General features: G+C 37.8%; 2 protein-coding genes across 2 annotated transcripts; both read left to right on the plus strand.

Moving 5' to 3' along the window:
- The first annotated feature begins 115 nt into the window (after positions 1-115).
- Positions 116-1,081, plus strand: LOC134805368 (rhythmically expressed gene 2 protein). Its single transcript, XM_063778703.1, has one exon. The coding sequence runs from the start codon at positions 327-329 to the stop codon at positions 1,050-1,052; it is 726 nt and encodes a 241-aa protein (XP_063634773.1). The 5' UTR covers positions 116-326; the 3' UTR covers positions 1,053-1,081.
- A 1,998-nt stretch (positions 1,082-3,079) lies between these two features.
- On the plus strand, positions 3,080-8,278 carry LOC134805108 (ephrin type-B receptor 1-B). Its single transcript, XM_063778409.1, has one exon. The coding sequence runs from the start codon at positions 3,685-3,687 to the stop codon at positions 6,712-6,714; it is 3,030 nt and encodes a 1,009-aa protein (XP_063634479.1). The 5' UTR covers positions 3,080-3,684; the 3' UTR covers positions 6,715-8,278.
- The last annotated feature ends 15,863 nt before the right edge of the window (positions 8,279-24,141 follow it).

Genomic DNA, 24,141 nt, shown 5'->3' on the forward strand with positions numbered 1-24,141 from the left:
CTGCACAAATGGAAGATAAGCGTCATAAAGAGTTCTTTTTATGCGATATTTCAACGAGTTACATTTCATTTTTAATTATTCGAGAGAGTTATGGCAGAAAAATAATCGAACCTTAGTCTATTTTTGCATAAACAATTTATAAAATAAAATGAAAAAATATCTGATTTGTATTTATTTCTGTACAGTGCTGTTTTTTAAGTATTCCGCATTTCTTTTGTACAAAAACGTCGCTTCCAAATTAGAAGACAGAGAAGTATTTGCTGATGATGAAGAGATTGAAAACTACTATAGCAATAAGCGATAAGACTAACGGCTAAAGCTTGAAGATGAGCCTCCGGGGTATAAAATTGGTCACATTAGATGCTACAAATACAATATTAAAGTTCCGGTTACCCCCTTGGCAGCATTATGCAGCCGTGGCGCAGGATTTTGGCTTTACTGTGGACGCGCAACAAGTGAAAAAGCAGATGCTAAGCGGCTTCAAATCAATGTCTAAAGATCACCCTAATTTCGGCAAAAATACCATAGCTTGGGAGAAATGGTGGAGAAAACTTGTAAAGGCGTCCTTTACGGGACTCCTGCCTTCATCGGCAGACGTCAATTGCATCGCGGACAGGCTCATAGAAGATTTTAAAACTACAAAATGCTGGAAACGTGCTGACGGCGGTGAAAAACTGTTGAACTTACTCCGCGACAAGGGTATTTCGGTCGGTGTCATCTCCAACTACGATCCTAGACTCCGTGAAGTACTACAGAACATAAATTTCGGTAACCATTTTGATTTCATTGTAACATCTTACGATGTTGGCTTCAGTAAGCCTGACAAGAAAATTTTTAGTCATGCTATGCAACTGGATAAATCTTTGTCGCCGGGACAGTGTCTCCACATCGGGGACGACTTGAAGAAGGATTACGAAGGGGCGCGGGCAGCAGGCTGGCATGCAGTGCTGGTCGCTGCGGAGTCAGCTGAGACACCACCAGCCGGGAAGCATGTGTTCAAGGATCTGAATGCACTAAACTTAGCCATTCAAAAGGATGAGTTAGTGCTCTGATCCACAACTAGATTTAAGTGGGTTGAGATGATAAAGTGACATCATTGGCCTCTAATTCTTCAAGGTTTTAACTCAACATTTCAAACTGATGTATGAAACATTAACTTTCTTTGTACCTACCTTCATTTGGGAATTCATATTCTTTTATTTTGGTGTTTTCCTTAAACCAATGCACTAACTACATATTTTAAATTTTATTTTTGTGTTTTTATCATTCTGTAATGCCAATCCTCTTACTTAATTCAGTTTAGAATTCTTAGATCATGTCACTTTATTGTTGTATGTTTGAAATCCATAATACTTTCAAATATCATTTTGTTCTTCTGATGGATTCTGGTTTTAATATGTAACACAAACAACATGTACATAAATATCTAAATTTAAGAAATGCCTCCAGGCAGTCTAGAAGGTATATCTGAAAGTATTCCATATCTCTATGTTTATCTAAAGTATAGAACAACAAAATACAAAAACATACGGAACTATGCAGGCTAGCGGCACTTATTGAGGATTGTGCCTATACTACCTGTGTTTACTCGTCAACATCAAGTTGTGGCCGTAGATGCGGTTTTATCTCATCATCATCAACGCCTCATACCATAACCCAACCATGAGTGAGAAATTGTAATAGTACAGGGGAGCAAAATATAATTTAAAATTGTGTTTTGATTATAGTTACGAAAATCGTTCCTAATAACGATATCGAGATATTTAGTAGTCTATTCAAATTTTACTAACTTATATTATTTATTAAGTATATAGGTTCATAATGTATGTAAAGAAGTTAATCATGTACAACAACAATGTATGACAAACATTATAGTATTACAAGCCAACATGCAAACATTTTTACCTTGTAGGTAATTCATCATTAATAACTAATTTTCCTATTGGCTGTGTATATTGACTTTGACAATAATTGTGTTAGCAATTGAGTGTTTGTATGTTTTCTGTTTATCTGTTTGATTGTTTGTTGTTAAACAAATATTGGGAGTTATATTATTCTTCTAACCATTTTAATTATTGTAAGAGTTTATAAACTCAGAACAAACTCAACAAACAACAAAGTGTCATTGTTATTATTACTTATTGGCAAGGAATGTCATTTTCTATATATTTATGTTAAAATTATGTGATTTCTATTATTGGTTTCTACATGCTGTACACATGTTTCCTTATAGAATCAATGTATACTTACTTTAAGCAGAATATGTAATATAAAACCCATCTAATTCATATCTGTGAATGCAAGAATCATTATACAGCCTTAGGGTAAACTTGTAAGTTAAAAAATTGTAGTTTGTTTATACATAAAGAAAAAATCCTTATTGACTGGAGTATCTACGCCATTTTATCATATTTTATTCACTCTGGTTGTTCTATACTGAGGCTGTTAATATGATTGAATCACTGCATTCTGAATATAGTCAATTATGTCTAATGGTTCCTATTAATTTGGTATATTTATGTTACAGTAATAAAATTTTATGCAATATTTGTGCCCTTTTAATACACCAATAGTCAGACCCTACTTCGAATAGGTACTTCATCTAGTCACCTACTAAAGAATTAACTTCAAAGCAGTTGCATAAGTAAACCCATAACAATCTAAGAAATATTTGCAATTAAGCAATATTGTGAGGTAAAATAAGTTTTTTGTAGGGAAACTCATGTCACATTTATATAATAGACTGGTTGGAATAAGTGTATACTGTAATGAAATGTAATGTCTGTCTGATGACTGTGTAAGATCCTTGTTCGCATTATTTAATGATTTCATGGAATTGTCAAAGTAAGAACACAGCGAATCAGTCATTAAAATGATTCACTTTGTATTGTTTCCTCTATAAAAACAAACCAATATAATAATATGTAAGTGGAATGACGAATCTCAAAACAAGTATTAAAGTACCTAAACCCGTGGTGTTTATAAGTCGTGAGTGAGTACTTTTTTGAGATATAACCGCTCATAAGAATGCCTACCTAATGAGATATTTTGGATGCTTTGTATGCTACCTAGCACCTAGCGCTGCCTGAGGTCAGCAACCATAACTAAAGTGAAAGGAGTTCTCAAAATATCAACATGAGAACAAAGGAATGTTCGATGTTGGAGCGCGCAATGTATGACAAATAGCCATATTTACATTTCATTGATCTAAATTGTATGAAAAACACCAAAACACAATTAAGCCAACTTAAGCATAACGCAACACATGCGTAGAATGCGCCTCCGAACTGCGCCGGTTTAGCGAAATTAGTATTATCTGTGCATCGGTGTGTCTGTGTCGTAGAGATGGCAACACTGGCCCCGTGGTCAGCGGGCAGGCAACACGGTAAACTGCTGCGCGTCTATCCATGTCAAGAGAGTGCAACTTGGGATCAATATAAATTAAAAATGTGGAATCCTCACTTAAAACAACATTATTCGTGATCATTCGTAAATGGTAGCGCTCCGCGGAAACTGTAGCGCGCACTTCGGGCCGCGGCGTGTCGTTTTATCGCGACCCATCCTCCATTGCGAAGGCAAAATGACGGGGCCTTTTTAGTGAAGTGTCGAGACACTCTCGTTATGTAGTGAACTGTTTTTTGTACATTGTTGTGGACGGTCGTCGGATCGTGTTATTATGACACGATGATTAGTTTGTGGGTGATCCTTGTGGCGGCGTGGGGAGTGCGCGGGGAACAGGTGATGCTTTTGGACACGACCACAGAAGCTACATTGTCGTGGACGAGGTTTCCTTACGGGCCGCAGGCGAGCACGCCGGGGTGGCTCGAGGAGTCGTACACGAACTTCGAGAAGCAGATAAACTGGCGTTCGTACGTGGTGTGCGATGTGGCGCACCACAACGTTAACAACTGGTTGTGGACGCCCTTCATAGAGCGACGGAATGCGAATCGCATTTACATCGAAATAAAGTTCACTATTCGCGATTGCTCGCTGTTTCCGGGCAACGCTCTAAGCTGCAAGGAGACCTTCAGTTTGCTGTACTATGAGTTCGACGTCGCGACGCGCGAGCAGCCTCCGTGGGAGCCCGAGAGCTACAAGTTAGTCGGCCCTATTGCCGCTGGCGAAGGGCGCTTCAACACTAATTCCGAGGTTGATATAAACACTGAAGTAAAAAGCATTGCTGTCACCAAAAGAGGTGTCTATTTTGCCTTCAGAGACAAAGGCGCCTGTATATCACTACTTGCCGTCAAAGTGTATTATATAACATGCCCAGAGACCACTATAAACTTTGCGAGGTTCCCGGCCACTCCTACTGGAAGGGAAGTCACAGTAATAGAACAGGCCAACGGCACCTGTGTGGAGAATGCAGAGACTGCTCCAGGTGAGGCTGCTCCTGTATATTTATGCAAAGGTGATGGCAAGTGGACCCTGCCCAGCGGCTCCTGCAAGTGCCGGGCTGGCTATGAACCCAACCACCACAACCAGGAATGTAACGAGTGCCAACCAGGGAAATTTAAGTCTTACACCGGAGATGATCCCTGTGCACCATGCCCGGACTACTCTGAAACATTATCTTATGCATCAGTGGAATGTAAGTGTGTACCTGGCTTTTACAGAGCCAAAAAGGACCCCAAGAATGTACCTTGCACGCAGCCACCTTCAGCACCTGACAATTTGACTGTTCTAATCGCTGATCAGTTTTCCATATCTCTCACTTGGAAGCCCCCACACAAAAATGGAGGACGGAATGATGTCACATACCGGGTGTACTGCACAAATTGTGGCCCAAATGTTGAGTACCGGCCTGCAGCCACCGGCTTAAATTCCACAAAGGTTACAATCAGCAATTTGGAACCAGTGACCGAATACAAATTTCAAGTGTTTGCTGAGAATGGAGTCACTGAGCTCACTGGTGAACCACCAAAGAAAGCAGAAATAACTGCTATCACTGAAGCTTCAGTCAGTGTAGTGACAAAACTGAGGGTCTTAAACGCTGAGAGTGATAAATTGTCTATTGCTTGGAACGCACCACCCATAGATTCATCTGACCCAGATGACACTATTGAGAGCTATGAAGTCAAATGCTTCCCCAAAGACAATTCTGAGAAAAGTGGTAACACGACACTTAAATTTACGAAAGAGCCTCACGTGATTATTACAGGATTGAAAAGGGACACGGAATACGGAATTAGAGTGAGAGCAAAAATGAAGAGAGGCTGGGGGGAGTTCAGCAACGTCGTATACACTAGAACAGGTGCCGTGCAGCAGACCGAGACCAGCTTCGTTGGCGACGAGGAAGGTGCTCAAGTCAGGTTAGTCGCCGGAGTCATGGTGGCCGTCGTCGTACTCTCAGTAATAGCCATCATAGCGACTGTTCTATTTCTACGCTCACGAGCAGACGACGAGTGCGACAAGAAACAGCCGAACGACTGCAACGCACTCAACTACAGAAACGGAGAGGTATACACGGGCCCAGAACGCCCAGCCAAGACTAGCAGCAATGCCACCACTCCACTCTTCGCCGGCACCGGATCCAGGACCTACATAGACCCCCACACTTATGAAGACCCTAATCAGGCTGTCAGAGAATTCGCACGCGAAATCGACGCTTCTTGTATCACAATAGAGGCGATAATCGGCGGTGGAGAATTCGGAGACGTCTGCCGCGGCAAGCTCAAGCTTCCAGCTAGCTGCGGACAAGAAATAGACGTCGCTATTAAAACACTCAAACCTGGGTCGACTGAGAGAGCTAGGCGCGACTTCCTCGCCGAGGCATCCATTATGGGGCAGTTCGAACACCCTAATGTTATTTTCCTGCAAGGCGTCGTGACTAAATGCAACCCAATTATGATAATTACTGAATTTATGGAAAACGGGTCGCTAGACACTTTCCTGAGGGCGAACGACGGAAAATTCCGTGTGCTGCAGCTAGTCGGTATGCTGAGAGGAATAGCTACCGGCATGCAATATCTGTCCGAAATGAACTACATACATCGCGATCTTGCGGCGCGAAATGTACTAGTTAATTCCCAACTGGTCTGCAAGATTGCGGACTTCGGTCTGTCGCGCGAAATCGAGTCGACAGCCGACGGAGCATACACGACCCGAGGGGGTAAGATCCCAGTCCGGTGGACTGCTCCAGAGGCCATCGCGTTTAGAAAATTCACATCGGCCAGTGACGTCTGGTCCATGGGCATCGTTTGCTGGGAGGTCATGAGTTTCGGCGAGCGGCCATATTGGAACTGGAGCAATCAGGACGTCATAAAATCTATAGAGAAAGGTTATCGCCTCCCGGCGCCTATGGACTGCCCAGAAGCAGTTTATCAGTTGATGCTCGACTGCTGGCAAAAGGAACGCACGCATCGGCCTACGTTTTCCAGCATCGTGAAGACGCTGGACAAGCTCATACGTTGTCCTGACACGCTACGTAAAATAGCGCAGAATCGTTCGGCGGACCCTCTCGCAGGCGACACACCAGACATGATCCAGTTCTCGTCGGTAGAAGAATGGCTGGAGTGCATCAAAATGTCTCGTTACATAGAGAAGTTCCGAGCGGCGGGCATAGCGGACATGGACGCGGTGGTGGACCTAACCGTGCACCAGCTGGCGTCGCTCGGGGTGACCCTTGTGGGCCATCAGAAGAAAATAATGAACAGTGTCCAAAACATGCGGGCGCAGATCCGCGTCAGCGGCCCGTACGGTTTTTTGGTGTGAGTGAAAGTGATCTCGTTCGTTCGAAATGCATTATGTATATTTTTCTAAAACTCTCGTAGTGCTAGGGTGATACTGATATGCTAAGAGAATTTAACTATTTTGCTGTATTTATTTTACTGGCTTTTACTATCGGCCTACTCCGGCAACCGTCTTAACCACAACGAAAGAGAGCCATACTTATTTTAGAGCTATATCAAGAGACTGGGCCTACTCTCGACTGAACTCTTTTTGTGATCTTTTATTTTATTTTTTTAATGATTAATTATAGTTATTTTATGAATAGCGAAGTACAATACAAAGTAAGAGCTTGTGTTCTAAATATCTAAATCTAAAACATATTAATCGTAGCTAGAGAATTTCGCGGTACACATTTCGATGTTCTTATTTGTATATTCATGGTTTTTGATATCGGGACATAGTATAAAGGTGTTATGTGTAAGTAGTGTAATCCCTGTAGATGATATATGACTTATTTACTATATTATGTGATCAAATTCGAGTACTTAACGTAACTTGCCGTGTGCATTTAATTTTGTAAATATTTCTTGATAAGCGCAAATTCTAAATGAATGTGTATGTCCGCCTTATGAAACTTGTTTTTACTTGTTCTTTAAAGGTAGCTGAATTTATTTTACGCGGTATATACACGACACAGTTAGCTCTGTGTGCTCACAGGGTAAATGTTTCTTGTGTCGACTCGAATGTCTGCCTTAACAGACAAGCGTTAGGCGAGGGTGTTTATAGACTTATAAAAATGATATGCAATAACTATATTCTGTTAAAAAGAACATACAATGAGATGTTGACAGTCTTAAACACTCTTGTCCATGGTCGCTTAGTTGATATATCAGCTGTAAATAGTTACTAGTGATAAGTTATACTGCCAACTAGTGTAAGGCTTCTGTGGCTTGTCATAGTCATCGCCTTTGCGAATGATGCCGATAGGGGGCGCCAGAGAACCACAAAATCCTGGAGAATAGACATCATAGCTCTCGGCTGCCTTATCCACTGAGAGGGTCTCCAGCGGGAATCCAGCGGCGCTGAGAAGAAATGTGGATAACAAGTTACAACCAATGCTATTGGTTAATTCCTGCACGTCTCCTCTCATCTCCGCCTCAGTGGAAAAGCAGCCTTTCAATCCTTTTTTTATGAGAACAAACTTTTACGATATACCTGATACTTATAATTTTGTAATGAGTGAATTATTTAACCACCCATGACTAATGCATGACTTGGATGTGATAGAATTTCTTTTCATTAATCTTATCTTGATTCGTTCATTCATTCACGTATTCCTATTGCTGATTGATTTCACGGAATTTATTAACTTTGTACTGTTGTAAAATTTCACATGCAAATAATATACCTACTTGTGTCAATTCGAGCTACTTTTATCCTACATTGGTTAAATATGCGTTTGAATTTCGAACGCGATTACCTATTAAAAAATTACCACAGACAAGAAAATAATATGTATTTAATCTACTTTTTTGAAATATGGTATTTATGGTTGCTTGGCGCTCTCTATCGGTATTTCTCTGCTAACCCATGGCTGATGCGAGATTTTTTTTATATATGCTATGCGAATTATAGATGGTCAAGCAAATCTTGTCAGTAGAAAAAGGCGCGAAATTCAAATTTTCTATGGGTCGATATCCTTTCGCGCCTACATTTTTCAAATTTGCCGCCTTTTTCTACTGACAAGATCTGCTTGACCCAGTATATGTATGCTATGTTCGAAGCGCCAGACATATATACTGGATTGAAAGATATACAGTTTAAAAGTTTAAATATTTTGATAGAGAAAGTTGTTTTATTTATTAAATTTAATTTACGACTACTTATCTCTTCATAACTAATAATCCCTCTCTTTTCATAACTGGTATCCGGTATACATGAGTGCGAACTGCGAATATAATATTTATTTTGATGTGAATAGCCTATAGCCTAAAATAAAGTTCTAAAAATTTCCGTTATTCAAATGTTATACTTTTGATCCGTAAGCATTTCAGCTTGTGTTCATATAAAGATGGAGATCTTTGGAGTGTCTGTATATCTTCAAATCTAGTTCTGTTCACGCTAATTTATAAGGTAACAACAACGAACTGGAATAACTATAATAGAAGTCTGACTAGAGGTCTAAAATGACCCCAAGGGAATTGTGTCGCGAGCGATTCAACTAAGGCCCTACCGCGAACACCGATGTTCCCAAACTACGGGCATCATTCTCTGTCACTCTCATTACGCCTTAATTGGAGTAAAAAAGAGAAAGATGCCCGCAATTTACGAACTTCGGTGTTTGCGGTACGCCTTCTGTACTGCGCCCATGTTGACAACGTCAAATATTGTAATGCCGCGTCAATGCGCCCTATTTACTGTTTAATCATCAGAATTTTCGTTGTTAAACTGAAATAAATGTCATATACTAAGAAAAAGTGACCAAGGCCTCCAGTGCCCCAGGCTGATGATGATACTGATGACTGGTGATGATGATGCATTGACATCGTTATCTAGGGACTGGCCTTACGGGCAATAATAATGAGCAGTGATCGTACATTTTCCAGCATTTTTGGTGCAGCAGAGTGGTGTTAACGGAATTGGTATAGATAATTTCAACTGAAATGGTAAATTAAGGTTAATATCAACGTAATAAACGCTAATTAATCATTAGGGTTGAAATTATTTATACCAATTCCGTTAACACCACTCCGCTGCACCAAATCGATTCGCGTGGTGTTAACGGAATTGGTATAGATAATTTCAACTGAAATGGTAAATTAAGGTTAATATCAACGTAATAAACGCTAATTAATCATTAGGGTTGAAATTATTTATACCAATTCCGTTAAAAACACTTCGTGCACCAAAAATGCTGGAAAATGTACGATCCCTGATAATGAGGCATGACAGGGGCCAGTACCTAGTAGGTAGGTACTACCTACAGCGGTGTTATACCGCTACAACGCGATTGATGGTAGAGTTCGCATCACGCGCGCTATTGGTCGCAACCAGTTGCGTTAGACTGCACGATTGGCTGGAATTCGTGATTGACACCGCTGAACTAGTACTATTTTTAGTGCCCGTAAGGCCAGTCCTTAGATATATACGTCAATGTGATGATGATTATGGTGGTGATTACCGTTGTTGTTACCTTACACATTGGTTCATGAAAAGTAGACCGTACACTAAGATGAAACGCAATGAAGTATATTATTATTTTATAAGAACACTGTGCTTCCTTGTTAGGTGTTAGGGAGCTCAAAACTTTTGAGCAAGTTTCAACACCGCAATTGAGGCAGACCATGCTGACTGCCAGTGGCGTGCACTTCATAAAGGCAAAAAGGCACTGCCTACCCTACTCTAATTCCGATGTCTATCCTCTTAAACTACTTAATTTAATTTATACTTGATCGTACTATCAGTAATCGATATAACTTAAAACATTCTAAAAATTAATAAGCGCTCCATCTACCGGTTAAGCTTTGTCATCAAGTCATCATCTATAATAATTCTACGCGACGAAGTTTACACCACGCGGCACTAGCGCCGCTACGTGCCTTGCACGGCAAAGACAGAAAACATTTCCGTCTAAATCTTTCTATGTGTGCCTTCGTCGTTACGCGGTTACAGTGTAGTGGGCCTTCCTATAAGTACGAGCACACAATTATACAAGTAACGCACACATTTAGACGCAATAGGCAGTGTCTTTCGTACCAAACCTAAACGAATGACGCCCGAAAGTTTCCGAATAGTTCCGATGTTTATGTGACTATTTTAAAAAGTAGCATTTGCTATGGTAATTTAGTGCAAATACGAGACTATTTTTTTATTCGTTTACAGTATTTGGTTAAGTTTATTTTCATTTTTTATTCGGTCGCCATTGTTTGTTTGTTTTGGTGAGTTTATGAGATAACAGTTAACAGTTGCCGGAAATTATAAAGTGCGATTAGTGAAAAAATGGATAATTTAACTGTGAAAGTTGTGGTGGGTGTGTGTGTGTGCAAACTATTAAAAATGATGCGTTTTCGAAGCTTTCGTTTAGCCAAAAAAAGAAGTAATTGAAAAGACTTGACAACAAAATGAAAAACATCACGCAATTTTTTTGGTGAGTTAGTAGCTCTCATTTTTTAAGGATCCGTATCCAAAGGGTAAAACGGGACTCTATTACTAAAACTCTGCTGTCCTTCCGTCCGTCCGTCTGTCATCAGGCTGTATCTCACGAACCGTGATAGCTAGACAGTTGAAATTTTCACAGATGTATTTCTGTTGCCGCTATAACAACAAACACTAAAAACAGAATAAAATAAAGATTTAAGTGGGGCTCCCATACAACAAACGTGATTTTTGACCGAAGTTAAGCAACGTAGGGCGGGGTCAGTACTTGGATGGGTGACCGTTTTTTTTTGACTTTTTTTGCATTATGGTACGGAACCCTTCGTGCGCGAGTCCGACTCGCACTTGCCCGGTTTTCTGATATAATTTTGCCTACCCAGTCCCAAATCTCTGTGCACGCGACTGCTGACTGCATAGAGTTTGAAGTGTCAGAATGTGGAAGTGTTCCTATGGAAATAGTATTAGTGGCCCTGTCACACATTGTCATGTAAAAAAATGATGCAGAATCAGCTTAAACGTAGTCTTAAGCATTTAACGGGCAAGACTGAAAAGAATCCTAAATTCAAGGCTTCGTAGTAAAGAAATGATTTTGCCATATACTTTCAAGAACTTTTACGTTAGTATTTGGCAATTAGCACAACAAAATGTATGGCTAAATAAAGTCCATATTGAAATTCAGAGCGCCTACCGCGAAACACTTCGGTCGTTCGTCCATCTATTTGTCTCTATCGCTCGAATAGGCAAGAGTGATAAAGAAGCAAATAACAAAATTACTTATTTCGATTTTCGTGGTAGGCCCTCTGTTTGCTATACCTAACAGGCAAGCACCGTTTGCAATAGTCGAAACCGCTAGAAATTTTGGTTCATGACAAAACTCAACCTTAAAGATTACGATATACCTACCTAATTGTATTAATTAATTAAATATGATTTAAATTACAGTCAATGTTACACATGTTACTCCATAATGACACTTAATTATTTTTATTTAATAATGGTAATTTATTAGTTGTATAAATAAGTTTATTTTGAGATTCAGTTGTTTGGTGGTTACTCATGAAAACTACATGTTAGTGACGTTGGCTGTTATTTAAATGTTACAATTGCATTTATTTTGATTGTATTGTCAACTCGCAATAATAATGCTCAATATGTCACAATTATTGTTTTGAAATGCTCAGTATTCGTGAAATATCACCAGAAATTCTATTAGACGACCAAACTATGAGAAAACAGGGTTAAACCCTGACAATAGTTGGAGGGTCTGCCATCTTGTGACCTAAATCGGAAACTTAAACTTCATATTGACACTTCACGCCAAAACTGGTTCTGAGGGGCTACCGCGAAAACCGAAATTCGCAAATTGCGGGGATCTTACTCTTTTACTCCAATGAAGGCGTAATTAGAGTGACAGAGAAAAATGCCCGCAATTGACGATTTTCGGTATTGGCGGTAGCCCTACTGCTCCCTACAATGCACGCACGCACCCTTGCGCGTTGTAGGTTCTGCCATCTTGTTTCCTAAATCGGAAACTTTGCGCCAATAAATTATAAGAAAAAAAGGGCTATTATAAGTTAGAATCATCTGAATTTGTGGTTATGTTTTACATTTAGATGAAAATTGGAAACCATAAGAATTATACAATAATCATCATTCAGCTACGAAGACTGCCATACTTATTAAACTTATTATTACAATTTTAATCATTTTTTATGTGCTTATATTTGTTTTGAGATTACGTGGTATTAATTTAATGTACTGTACAAGGGCATAATTACATTAATCTGATTAACTTTTAAATCAGTCCTATTGAAGCCTGAAACGAATATTATTTATATTATATTTATATATTACAGCAAGCAGATCAACGTATTTGTGCCCTAATTTTGTATTAATTCGATTTTTTTTTTTATAATACTGTAAATAATGTGATTGTCTCAAATTTTTATTATACTAAATACAATGACATAGCAATAATTAAATAATAAATCTATCTATAAAGAAAATATTATGTAACATTATGCATGAACAATTCTATGACATTTGACTTCGACGTGACATTCCTGGAGGGCTAGTCAAGTGACATCGTTGACAGAAAACTCAATCGAAAGTGAAATAATGTATGGAAACTATGTATCGTTCCGTTCATTTTTTTCTTTTCGGTCGGAGTTTGTCGATGTACGATTGTCACCTTGGCTAGGCCCCATGTAGCCATTCACGCAATCACCGTGCCGTTTGGGTACTTGATTCGCCCATTTGCGCAACGACATAAAAGTATGAACATGGAATTGTCCGTGTAACAAAGAAAATAAGTTAAAATCCATTCGCACTACTGCCAACAATAAACTCACCCACATATCCTGTCCATACACCAATTAAACATACATACATATTTTCACTCCGTTACATCGACTAGTATATATAATATGCCACTTGTATTCTACTATTATAATTTTCACGTCTTCCATTTTGGGTTTTACTTTAAAAAATGCCGTCTATATTTTAGTTTTTTACTCTCTAGTCTTCGGTAGCTAACTAGCTATTTGTTTTATTACAAATTACTACAATTAGTTCACTTATATGTATTTTATCAGGTAAAGCGCTTGCGTAAGTTTCACACTGAAACATTTTTTATTATTAAAAACAAACCTTGGACATTCCCTGCACCTTATAAATCAAATTGAGGGTTAATATTTCGCGCTGTACCTCTAGATGGCGCTGTCAACCTACGGCAAACATTTAAGATGGAATGCAATGCAATCATTGACAGTTAGAGCTAATAGGGAATATTACGCGAAACTCGGCGTAGGAGGCGCCACTACCACTATCCGTCACTATCTGGGGATCTACCGCGAAACAAGAAAATCGAAATTTCGTTATCTAACCTCTCTATCACTCTTGCATATTCGAGCGATAAAGAGTCGGATAACTCGATTTTCGCGTTTCCCTTGTTAACAAACCGCCTTGATGCATCAATGTCATATTTTATTGTCTGTGAAAACTTGTAAAAAAACAGTTTAAGGCACAGTGTGTATAAGTTACTGTATGGTTTACTAGAGGAGCTAGTGCTGCACTCTGGCGGCAGAACATTGCAGTAATACCCCCTATTTAGACGGCGCGCGAACTCGCATGCGATTTTAGTTACATTGCGGACTGTTGGTTACGTCCAATTCAATTCAACCGACCGATCAAAAACCGCAATGTAATGAAACTCGCATGCGAGTTCTCGCATCATCTACATGAGCCCTTATTTATGTTATGTTTAAATATAATTAGTAATTGTTTATTTAGTTACAATATTGTAATAATACACTACAGTAGTTATTATAATTTCTTGCGTAAAAAATACTGAGTCGTTTTCATTGTTCTTTCAAAATGACATGCCTAAAAGGAGTACAAAAAAATAGTCAGAAATAAAATGTATTACTAAAATTTATTATTGTGTGCTTAGAATACTTAATTTGGTCAATATAGGCATAGAATGGACACCGGTCTGTACAGTCGGCATCAGATATATCGGAGCGGCCAAGATCTGAACACGCCTCTATTGTCATGGCGTTAAAGGGCGTGTTCAGATATTTTTGAGCACCTCGGCACCTCAAATATATCTGATTGCGACTGTACCAAGAAAAACGGATAGATAATTGAATAATCAATATTATACACTTGCATTGACACTGTCCATCGACGCTCCAACTTATTTCCAAGTTATGCGATATTAGATCTGAGGACCTACCGCGAACCACGTTCGACGTGTTGCCTCCCTGTCACACTTACGTACGAATTTACAAGTGTGACGGAGACTGCAGAGAGTCCGTAATGTTGTCATCCAAGTTAGAAACGTTCCAGTTGCAAGCCCGCTGGTCGAACGCATTAGCTCTCGTATGATCACATTACTAAGTTTCCGAACAGTGAAACTGTGTTACTGCACGCTGAAATATCGATCTCAAACATAATAGGGTATTATACTGTATTTAAAATAAATTATTTTACGCCATGCATGAAATAAAGCACCAGATAATTATTAGAAAATCACAGATAGGAGTTATTTTTAAACACAAGTTCTATTTAATAAATCGGATAGAAATATTAAAAGTATTAGGTGAGTTGACCGAGACGTGGCGTTGTAATGTTTCATATTTCTATATCTGCAAATCGTTTTGACAGTTCCAAAAAAGTAACTGATTTGACTAGTAGGAAAATATCCTATTCAACGGTCTATTAATAAAACTATGAAAACGGATTATATCGCGTGTCATGAATTTTCTCTCCGTTAATATTTATTGACAACGAGGATTCGTAACTTTAAAGGGGCCTACTGATTAACAGTCTGCCGGGCGGTATCGGCCTGTCACTTAGAACAAAATTTTGACAGTTCCGAACAACTGACAGGCCGATACCGTCCGGCGGGCTGTTAATCAGTGGGCCCCATAAGAGTATTTGAAACTCGAGATTTAAATCTGTTCCATTAAAGAAAAGACAGTATTTTTACGTTGTATTTTTGTTGATCCTCTCGACGCCTGAGACTCAGTAGCACAATGATAGTACAGAAAGCGACAGAACAGAATACAATAGTAATATTTGAATTCGATTGAAGCTTTCACACGCGTTTCTAAATAATCAAACGGATTTGACAATAAAGATGCCGTTTCAAAAAAGGTATTTAACCCCCTACCGCATGTCATATAAAATTATTTGTTTAAATCAGAACTTTAATAGTTGTCAATAGAGTTGAATATTATAACTGCCAACAGTGCCGGAAGCTCCAATATTTCAAAAAATTACATATTTCGATTTGAAATGTTAGAGCCCTTTAAGCTCAAATACTGCAAACAATAATTGTTTTGAAATTGAACACTGGTTTTAAACAGAAACGAACGACAATAGAGGAAACAGGAATATTTGCGACAATTCTGTCTAAAATATGGTCCTTTGAATTGTCAATGGTTTTAGTACGTGCCCTTACGCAGCGCTAGGGCATTTGGCCACTATTGATCTGTACGGTCGAGGTCACAAACATCTGTACCCGCCAACGTTCCAAAAATATATTTACACGACCCTATTGGCGGTGTCTTAGAGGCGTGTAAATATATTTTTGGAACGTTGGCGTGTAAAGATTTTTGGGAACTCGGCTGTACAATGTACATTCCTTCGAATCTGACTTTAATATATATTATAGTTTTTGGTTTCCTGCAGTATTTTGTAATAACAAGTAGTTAGTACTTTATTTTACTTTCTTTTTGTATTAGCTAAATCTCTTTGACACTTTACACATACGTACTTATAATCTCATATTTCATCTATATATTGCCTTTACATAATTATACACTTCCCTTTGTAATATCATGCAGTTTTTCTAGGATTGTGCTTCTCTCAATCGGATGTTAGTGACCAATCGTAGAAGGACAAAATTCAATAGTAATAAACCTCTTCCTTTAATATGAAGCTACGTGCTGTCAGATAACTGAACTATCCTTTCCCGTTTGTAGATTTGACCAGTTAGTTCAATGTATTTCTTGTCCAAAAAATTTGACTAAATATTTAATAAATTTATTCACTTGAATTTCTAGCGTTCGGCAAGAATGATAAAGGAGCGAAGAAAAAAAATAAGCATCACTAGACTCCAAATGATGTCATTTGTTTTGAAGGATTAAACTGGTTGTCCTAATTTCTCCTAAAGTCGCAAGCCTGTCAGCGCCATCTAGTGATGCTCCCATTTCTTTGCAGATCCGTTAGTTCATTTGTCTGAGGCCGAAAAGGCTTCTACAGACGTTGCAACAAATAGTATGCGATTTCAGATGATTGCTGGCTAAGTAGCAGCAACGGATTCAATCGATCTAACAAATGCCGCTATGTATTGCAAATCGCATGCGATTATCGGTGACGTTTGGCCTTTAAAATCTCATAACTCGATCCGCACCCTATGTCATTCCCCGTAACATACACACCATTACGTGATATAGAGTATATGAGTATCTATGATATAGAGTAGACGTAGCCTCCATTTCATAACACCAACATATAATGCGCAATCAACTCTAGATTATAATATATGTTAGAGGGTCGAAATCAAGTTATTTATGATCCAATATTTTTAAAAGATTAGTTAGTATAAATTGAAAAAAATATATATTAAGATTTTTGATACATAGTACGTTACGATTGTAAGATATGTAGGAATAATTGTCCATTCTATATTGATACTATGGAATATATTGACGCTGCTAGAAAGGGAGGCGGGTGCTTGGAAATGAAAGCAAGGCAATACAAAGTAGAACTCTTATTGGTGTGCTCGTAATAATACACACTCCTATAGAGAAATTTGGAAGTTCAACGAATGTGGCCTATGAGTCAAAAGGCTTGATGTACCCATGTGTATTTAACCCTTTTCTTGACAAATAAAAATAAAATCCTGAGTTGAAAAATATCTACAAAACGTGCATTAAGGAAATGTGTATCTTGTAAGAGATGTATGATTGCCTTTCGGATACCATTGCCAAAAAAAGTAAATATATAAGTGTCCAATGTTGTTATAATTCACATAAAAATATATTTAAGTTTATATTTATTATACTAATTATGTTGAAACTTTGTCCCATGGCCCCATTTTGGGAAAGACCTCACATCATGTCTCAAAGATAGAAGGTTTTGTATGCCTTCGCTTCCATTTTCAAGATTCCGCCTGTGAATGTTGTGTAAATGGCTGTAACGTAAATGTAAGAAGTTTGTACATTGTAACTCTGATAATAATACGCGTAAAGCAATAAGCTAGCGACATTTTTATAATCCACGCCCACCATGACTTGTGCGGTGTCAAATGATGGGTTATTAATACGAAGACCAATGGAAAATAAATAATAATTTGATGAACTTAACAACTTACATCTTGCTCTCTCAAAACTAAGCCATCAATAAACTTTTTTGCCATGACTAGGTTTTACAGGCACATCTAGGATCTTTGCATTAATGGCCCAATCAAAACTTTGGTGTTTTGGCCTAAAAAAATATATGAAAAATTATTTGAAATTGTGTTATGAGTTATGATATTTGTTGTACTGCCATCAATGACTGATTATGTATTAATGGTGGAAAGGATGTTTATATTTTATTTATACAACGACACATGCAAGTCAGGGTCGGCTTTAATTTTATTTCTATTATTATATAATGATGTCACAATTTTTGATGTTTATATTTTGACGGCGATATTTGTAATAGTTCCAGGTGTCTCCTGTATAAAAAATGAATCAATATTCGAGTGAGTTATGTCAATACGTTTAACACAGAAATTTACCCTAGTATTTATACCATAGACCCGACACACACGTACAGGTGATTCCAAATACTGGCTGGACTTTATAAAATGTATTACATCGCCATCTGTGTTTGTATCCTGGAAGTCTGGAACTATTTCAGAAATCAACGTCAAAACAATTTAGTTTTCACATGTGATACAGACAGAGCCATAATTTACGAAATATCTTGTTTTAAGATCGCTTAAGCTAACGTAGTTTATGTCGAAATGATATAGTAATGTAGCAACACCAAGTAAAGTAAAACATAGAGTGATTTTAGGATTATTTAATAAGTTTTTTTTTATATAGCGCGCTGACGTGGCGAGATTCTTAAACAAAAAAGTCTGAGTGACAGTCGTCTTCTCAGATGTGTTAACAATTTTGTAAACTGTTTTTTAACATATTTTTGTCGACGACTGTCGACTTCATGTTCTGAAATACAGGTAGCCCTGAATAGTGTCGGTATGTTCTGAAACCATTTCGATGGCAAATAGTCACCATTCTCTTCTTAACTATAAACATATATTTAATATATTACTAAGTATTTTATTTGAATCTAAGTTAATTCTACATAATGCTGGTATTCAACTACTCTAAAACATTGCACTAAAATATATTTTTAGTATGTTTGATACAAACTATAGATTAGTGTTGGTAGGAACTCGAGTCTACCGAGTCTGAATTTGAAGAACTCAGCTCGTTTTTACGAGACTCGGCGCTTAAACAACTTCTGAGCCTTTTAAGTCCCGAGTCGAGTCCTTTGTTGAGTCTTTTTTAAGAGCAACTCAAAACTCTCAAAAGGACTCGAGTCTCCGAATACAGACTCCGTCAACAATTACCTATATAGGTTTTTCATAAATAACAGTTAAGAAATTAGGCGATATTGTATGATATGTGTACCTAGTTCACGAATTTTACATAAAGACAATGCGTTTTGATTTTTATTTTGTAAAAAAATAAAGAGTTCTTTGAAAAGGACTCAAGTCTCAACAAAAGACTTGGGTCTCTAACAAGTTGAAAAGAACTCGAGTTTAGAGTTAATTATAAGTCTCAAAAACTGAGTAGATTCTTGAAGAAGAGGACTCAAAGGACTCGAGTCTTAACCAACACTACTATAGATACTTGAGTGTATCTTTTGAAAACTGTGAATTATAAAACTTTTGTGATCTACTTGATACCTACATTTGAAACTAACTTTATTTTCAGAACATTACCGGTTAACTTTACAACAAAGTTCTTAAACGATTTTTTTTATTTGTATGTTGAATCATTACATTCTCGATACAAATATAGGAACATTGGCGAAAAATAATCGTGGTAATTAGTTACCGAGGTTAGAGATCCATCCCTTATTGACAGCGCTAAACGTAAAAAGGTGTACAGTCAGCCAAACTATTACCTTAGCACCCCTGCATACATATTTTTATGTAGGGCTGCTAAGCTAATAATTTTGCTGACTGTGCAATCTAGGCTATTTTTAACTGCCACGACTATAATTTAGCCATGTAACTTCGTTTTTGGCCTTTGAAGTAGTGTGCTATGAAGGTTATTTTTTTAGATGGAAGGACGTGACAATATCAACAGATTTATGAGAAAGGCAGTATTTCTATCTAATCCCATATCGTCGAGTAATTCCGAAAATGAACTCTAATACGATGGAATTACGGGTGATTTTTGGAAACCCGACATTCCGAAGTACTAATTACCCAAAATCACCTTACGCTAGTTTTTAGCATAGTTTGCACAGTTGTTTCGAGATTACTCCTTGCCATTTTGACATGTATGTAATTATCAGAATAATTTGGTTAATGGAATGTATACATATATTAAACTAGTGTACAAGAACTAGAAGCCTAAATAAGTAATTTACCTATGGTAAAGTTATTTCATTCAGGTGTTTTTTTTTAATGTAACAACATATTATTGTATAAATGAGTGGTATAAGATTCTAAGGAAAGAGATTTACAGTCTTTTACTAAGACAAGAATTATCGATTTGTATGGTTTAAATGTTCTGTTGAGTCTATCTTGCCTTGTATTTAGCCCTATTGTCTTGGTAATTCAAGCTTTTTTAAATTACTAGTTATATTTTGTCTCATACAAATCATGTCATATTTTGTCGTGTCCACTCAAAATAAGGAATTTTACTGCAATTGTAAACTACTACTGGTGTCTTGGGGCGCTTTTAAACTGGGACAAATATCAGCGCAGCTTCGACGGTAGACAATAAATACTAACCCCCTTATTCATAAAACTTTACAGGATTGATTTAGTTAAATTATATTTTATCCCTTTCTTACAAATACATAAGTCAAAATGATAGATAAGGCCAAACGATTATTAGCTAATTGAGGTTTGTAGCGCGTTTATGCATAAGGGGGTAAGATTTTATAAAATCGCAGTTTACCGTCGAAGATATAGTATAAAAGTGTTTAAACCGACAAGATATACTTACAAGCCATTGACGTCAAAGATTGTTTCTTATTGCGCAGGCGCAGCCTGACCGCTCTTACCGCCCAGTGCCATCTAGTGAGTTCCCAAGTGTACTAAAATTATTATTTTGAGTACCTGGACCCTGGATGGTATATACGCGCGGTGGTTATAGTAAACTTAGGCAGTTTTTAAATCTTTAATACATTTAGAAGAGAAATTGTAAGCTTGGCTATAATTTATGTAATAAACTATTGATACATATGTGAATTTCATGTTTTATTTCTCTTTTTCTGGCACCTTATCGGACTTATCGGTTTTACTGTATGGCCACAGAATAAATAATAGTACAAGCTACAGAAGGCTTCACTTTCTAACAAAGCGCGTCCGTTACGATCAGGACAGATATGGCCGCTAGGTGGCGATAGCGCCACGCGCGGCTTATGGCTAGCCACCAAAATTGGTGTGTAACGGATGCACTTATAGCTACCTGTAGCAAAACGACGAAATCGCGGAGTGAGCCACGCCTGGTATGGCACGAAAGCTAAATGCCCTTCGTTTATGTATTTAGTACAGTCCAAAACTGATTAAATATGAATTTGAAAATATCAAAATATATGGAACTTTTTTTTATCCCTACTTAAGTTATTGACTATGTGCGAAGTTGGTGGTGAGGGAACTATAAGCGACGCCAACGCACCACGTGGTGAAAATATAAACTTTTGTGGGACGACATCTCCATACTAAGTATTTAGCAGCTGCCAACTGTCAAATAAGCAATGCAAGGTTATGTGGGGGAGGGGGCTAGCCAAAAACTTCACCAAATATCACCAAGGGGGAGGGGGGTCAAAAAGTAACCGAAAACACTTCGCGTGATTTGTGCACAACCCCTTTGCTTCCCCGAACTCTTTTTAACAAGAAATTGGTATAATTTATGTCGTAAAATCGGTCTGACTGTTGGAGAATTGGAACCTAAACTATTGCAGCGCCATCTGCTTTGAACTTTGCGCGGTTTTCCTCATTAAACATTCTAAGTCCTTTAACGCGTTTATAACAGATGGCGTTAGTTGTTGAGAAAAACCCGCGCGAGTTAATTTATCTTTAGCACCTGGGTCAAACATAATACCTTTGGGTTCAATTGGCGTAAAGGACATTTTGGCGAAAATTAATTATATACCATATAATGTATAAATATGGTATATAACTAAATTTCGCCAAAATGTCCTTTACGCCAATTGAACCCAAAGGGTATCGAATATTTTAGAAAAAGGTCACTTATGTGGACAATACTACAAAAGTGAACTACTCTTGTACATATATCCCGTTTTACTAAAATAAGTAAACTAATGATAAAAAATTAAACCCGGCTGTAACGGTATAAGTACAGCATACAAACTAGCTTTAAATATTTTTAATTTTGCGGTTTTCAACTATTTCGTAAATCTCTATAGATAATAAAGGGACCCACTGATTAACAGTCCGCCGGACGGTATCGGCCTGTCAGTTGTTCGAAACTATCAAAATTTTGTTCTAACTGACAGGCCGATACCATCCGGCGGACTGTTAATCAGTGGGCCCCTTTAGAACAAAATTTTGACAGTTCCGAACAACTGACAGGCCGATACCGTCCAGCGGACTATTAATCAGTGGGCCCCTTAAGCAAATTCCTACATTTAAGTATTTAATGTACAAGTTATTTGTGTCGATCGTATCAGTTGCCAAGCTAATCCTAACTTATCGGAGCTGTTAACTCCTCATTTAGGCAAAGCCATCGTCTAAAAGACATGGAAATTAATTAACAATGTTTTTCGATTCTTAAAATATTAATCCTTCTGTATTAGGTAAGTATAGGATTAAAAAAGCAGACCCAAAATCTAGTAAGTCAACTTTTTTGTGTTCGGTTCGATCTAAAATATTCAGCGTTCTCCTGTAGAACACAATTATTTTAAGCCGACCACTGACTAACAGGCCGCCGGACGATATCGGCCTGTCAGTTAGAGCAAAAAATTAATAGACTGATTTTTGAAATTCGACCGCTCGATTTCGTGTATTTCGTTCAATAATATCTACCCTACTAGGAATTTAAATTCTACTAATAGAATTGAAAACGAGTGGTCAATACCACTAGATTCCCAATTTCTATCGCTCGATTTTAAAAATTAGCATTTCGCCGTTTTCCACCGATTTTCGACTGACGTAATCGAACGATCGAAATTCAAAAATCGCCCCCCTGGAGTGAAAGTACCTTAAAATCTTATGTTAGCTCATTTTACTTAAAGGAACATTATTATATTTTATTAAACGAAAAAATGTATTCTATTTATTTTAATTCGCTTGTCTCGCCCGGTAATCGAACCGACAGTATAAATATATGAACATACCAAAGTCTTCTTCTTCAACCTAGCGTTTTCCCGGCCTAGCGCCAGGGTCCGCTTTCCTGCTCAGTCTTCTCCACTTTGCCCGGTCTTCAGCATCCTTAGGTGTGAGATTGTTCTCTTGCATGTCTGCTGTCACGACGTCCAGCCAGTACCAAAGTAAAATATAATAATTTATTGGATCGTACATGAATAAGTGATGAGAGGGTTATTCGTCTCCACCCTTCCCGGGCGCCGTCTTTATAGCGGTCACGCACACTACAACAAGCATTATGCCTACACATACGCACACAAACAAAAACTATTATCGGTCCGACAGCTGCCTATGACAAAAGCAGCAGGAGAGTGCCATTGGCATTAAGTCTGCCTTTTTTGCGTTATTTGTAGTTTTTTAGTAATAATGATTTATTAAATGCATAAATAAATACAGACAAACACATATACCTATCTTACATTTTACTTCCTTCCGACATCCGATATCGGATCGGACAATGTGAAAAAGCTCTTAGGAGTGTTGGTTGTTGCGCAGGCGTTGCCACAGGGACGCCACCCTCTTTAGCAGCACTGCGTGGAAGACGGTAATTCCTTTCTATGAGGCTAAATCGTTTTCTATTAATTTCTTCTTCATTTTCGATTTGCAGACCGGTTTGCAAAATATGAAGCTTTAATTTAATAGTTTTTGTTATTCTTTGGATCATCAATTCATCACCTTTGACCTCTATGTCAATGCAACGAGGTACAATCCAAATGGCCGTTACGCGGGCTTTTAACTATATTTAAAATGTACCGATTAGTTTGATGAAGTGCCTCGGCGTTTTGTTCGTGTCGAGGTCGTTTACGTAATACGACATTTATTTGGCCATCGTTGCGCCGATCACTCACGATCTTATGTTTTTTTTGGTGATGTTTAGTCAACTACATACCACTTAAAATTTTGCGTAAATGATTCTTACTTAACGCAAAATTTTATAAGGATGGGAAGATGTAAATATTTGGAGTGGAATGTAATATCGTCTTACACTACACGTACCTACAGGGAAAAATCTGAGAACTAGGTAGGTACATACTCGTATTTACATTTGTAAATTTGTAACAAACCCTCGCTGGGCGAGTCCGACTCGCAATTTCTGGTTTTTTGATTATTTAAGTAAGTAGTTTTGAAAATTATCGTTTCGTAAGCTTGAAAAAATATACTTACTTTACTCTTTGGAATAT

This window comes from Cydia splendana, chromosome Z (genome assembly GCF_910591565.1).
Source record: "Cydia splendana chromosome Z, ilCydSple1.2, whole genome shotgun sequence".
NCBI classification, from domain to species: domain Eukaryota; kingdom Metazoa; phylum Arthropoda; class Insecta; order Lepidoptera; family Tortricidae; genus Cydia; species Cydia splendana.

Coding starts and splice junctions, on each gene's coding strand:
- LOC134805368 (XM_063778703.1), top strand. CDS start 327: ATGAGCCTCCGGGGTATAAAATTGGTCACATTAGATGCTACAAATACA.
- LOC134805108 (XM_063778409.1), top strand. CDS start 3,685: ATGATTAGTTTGTGGGTGATCCTTGTGGCGGCGTGGGGAGTGCGCGGG.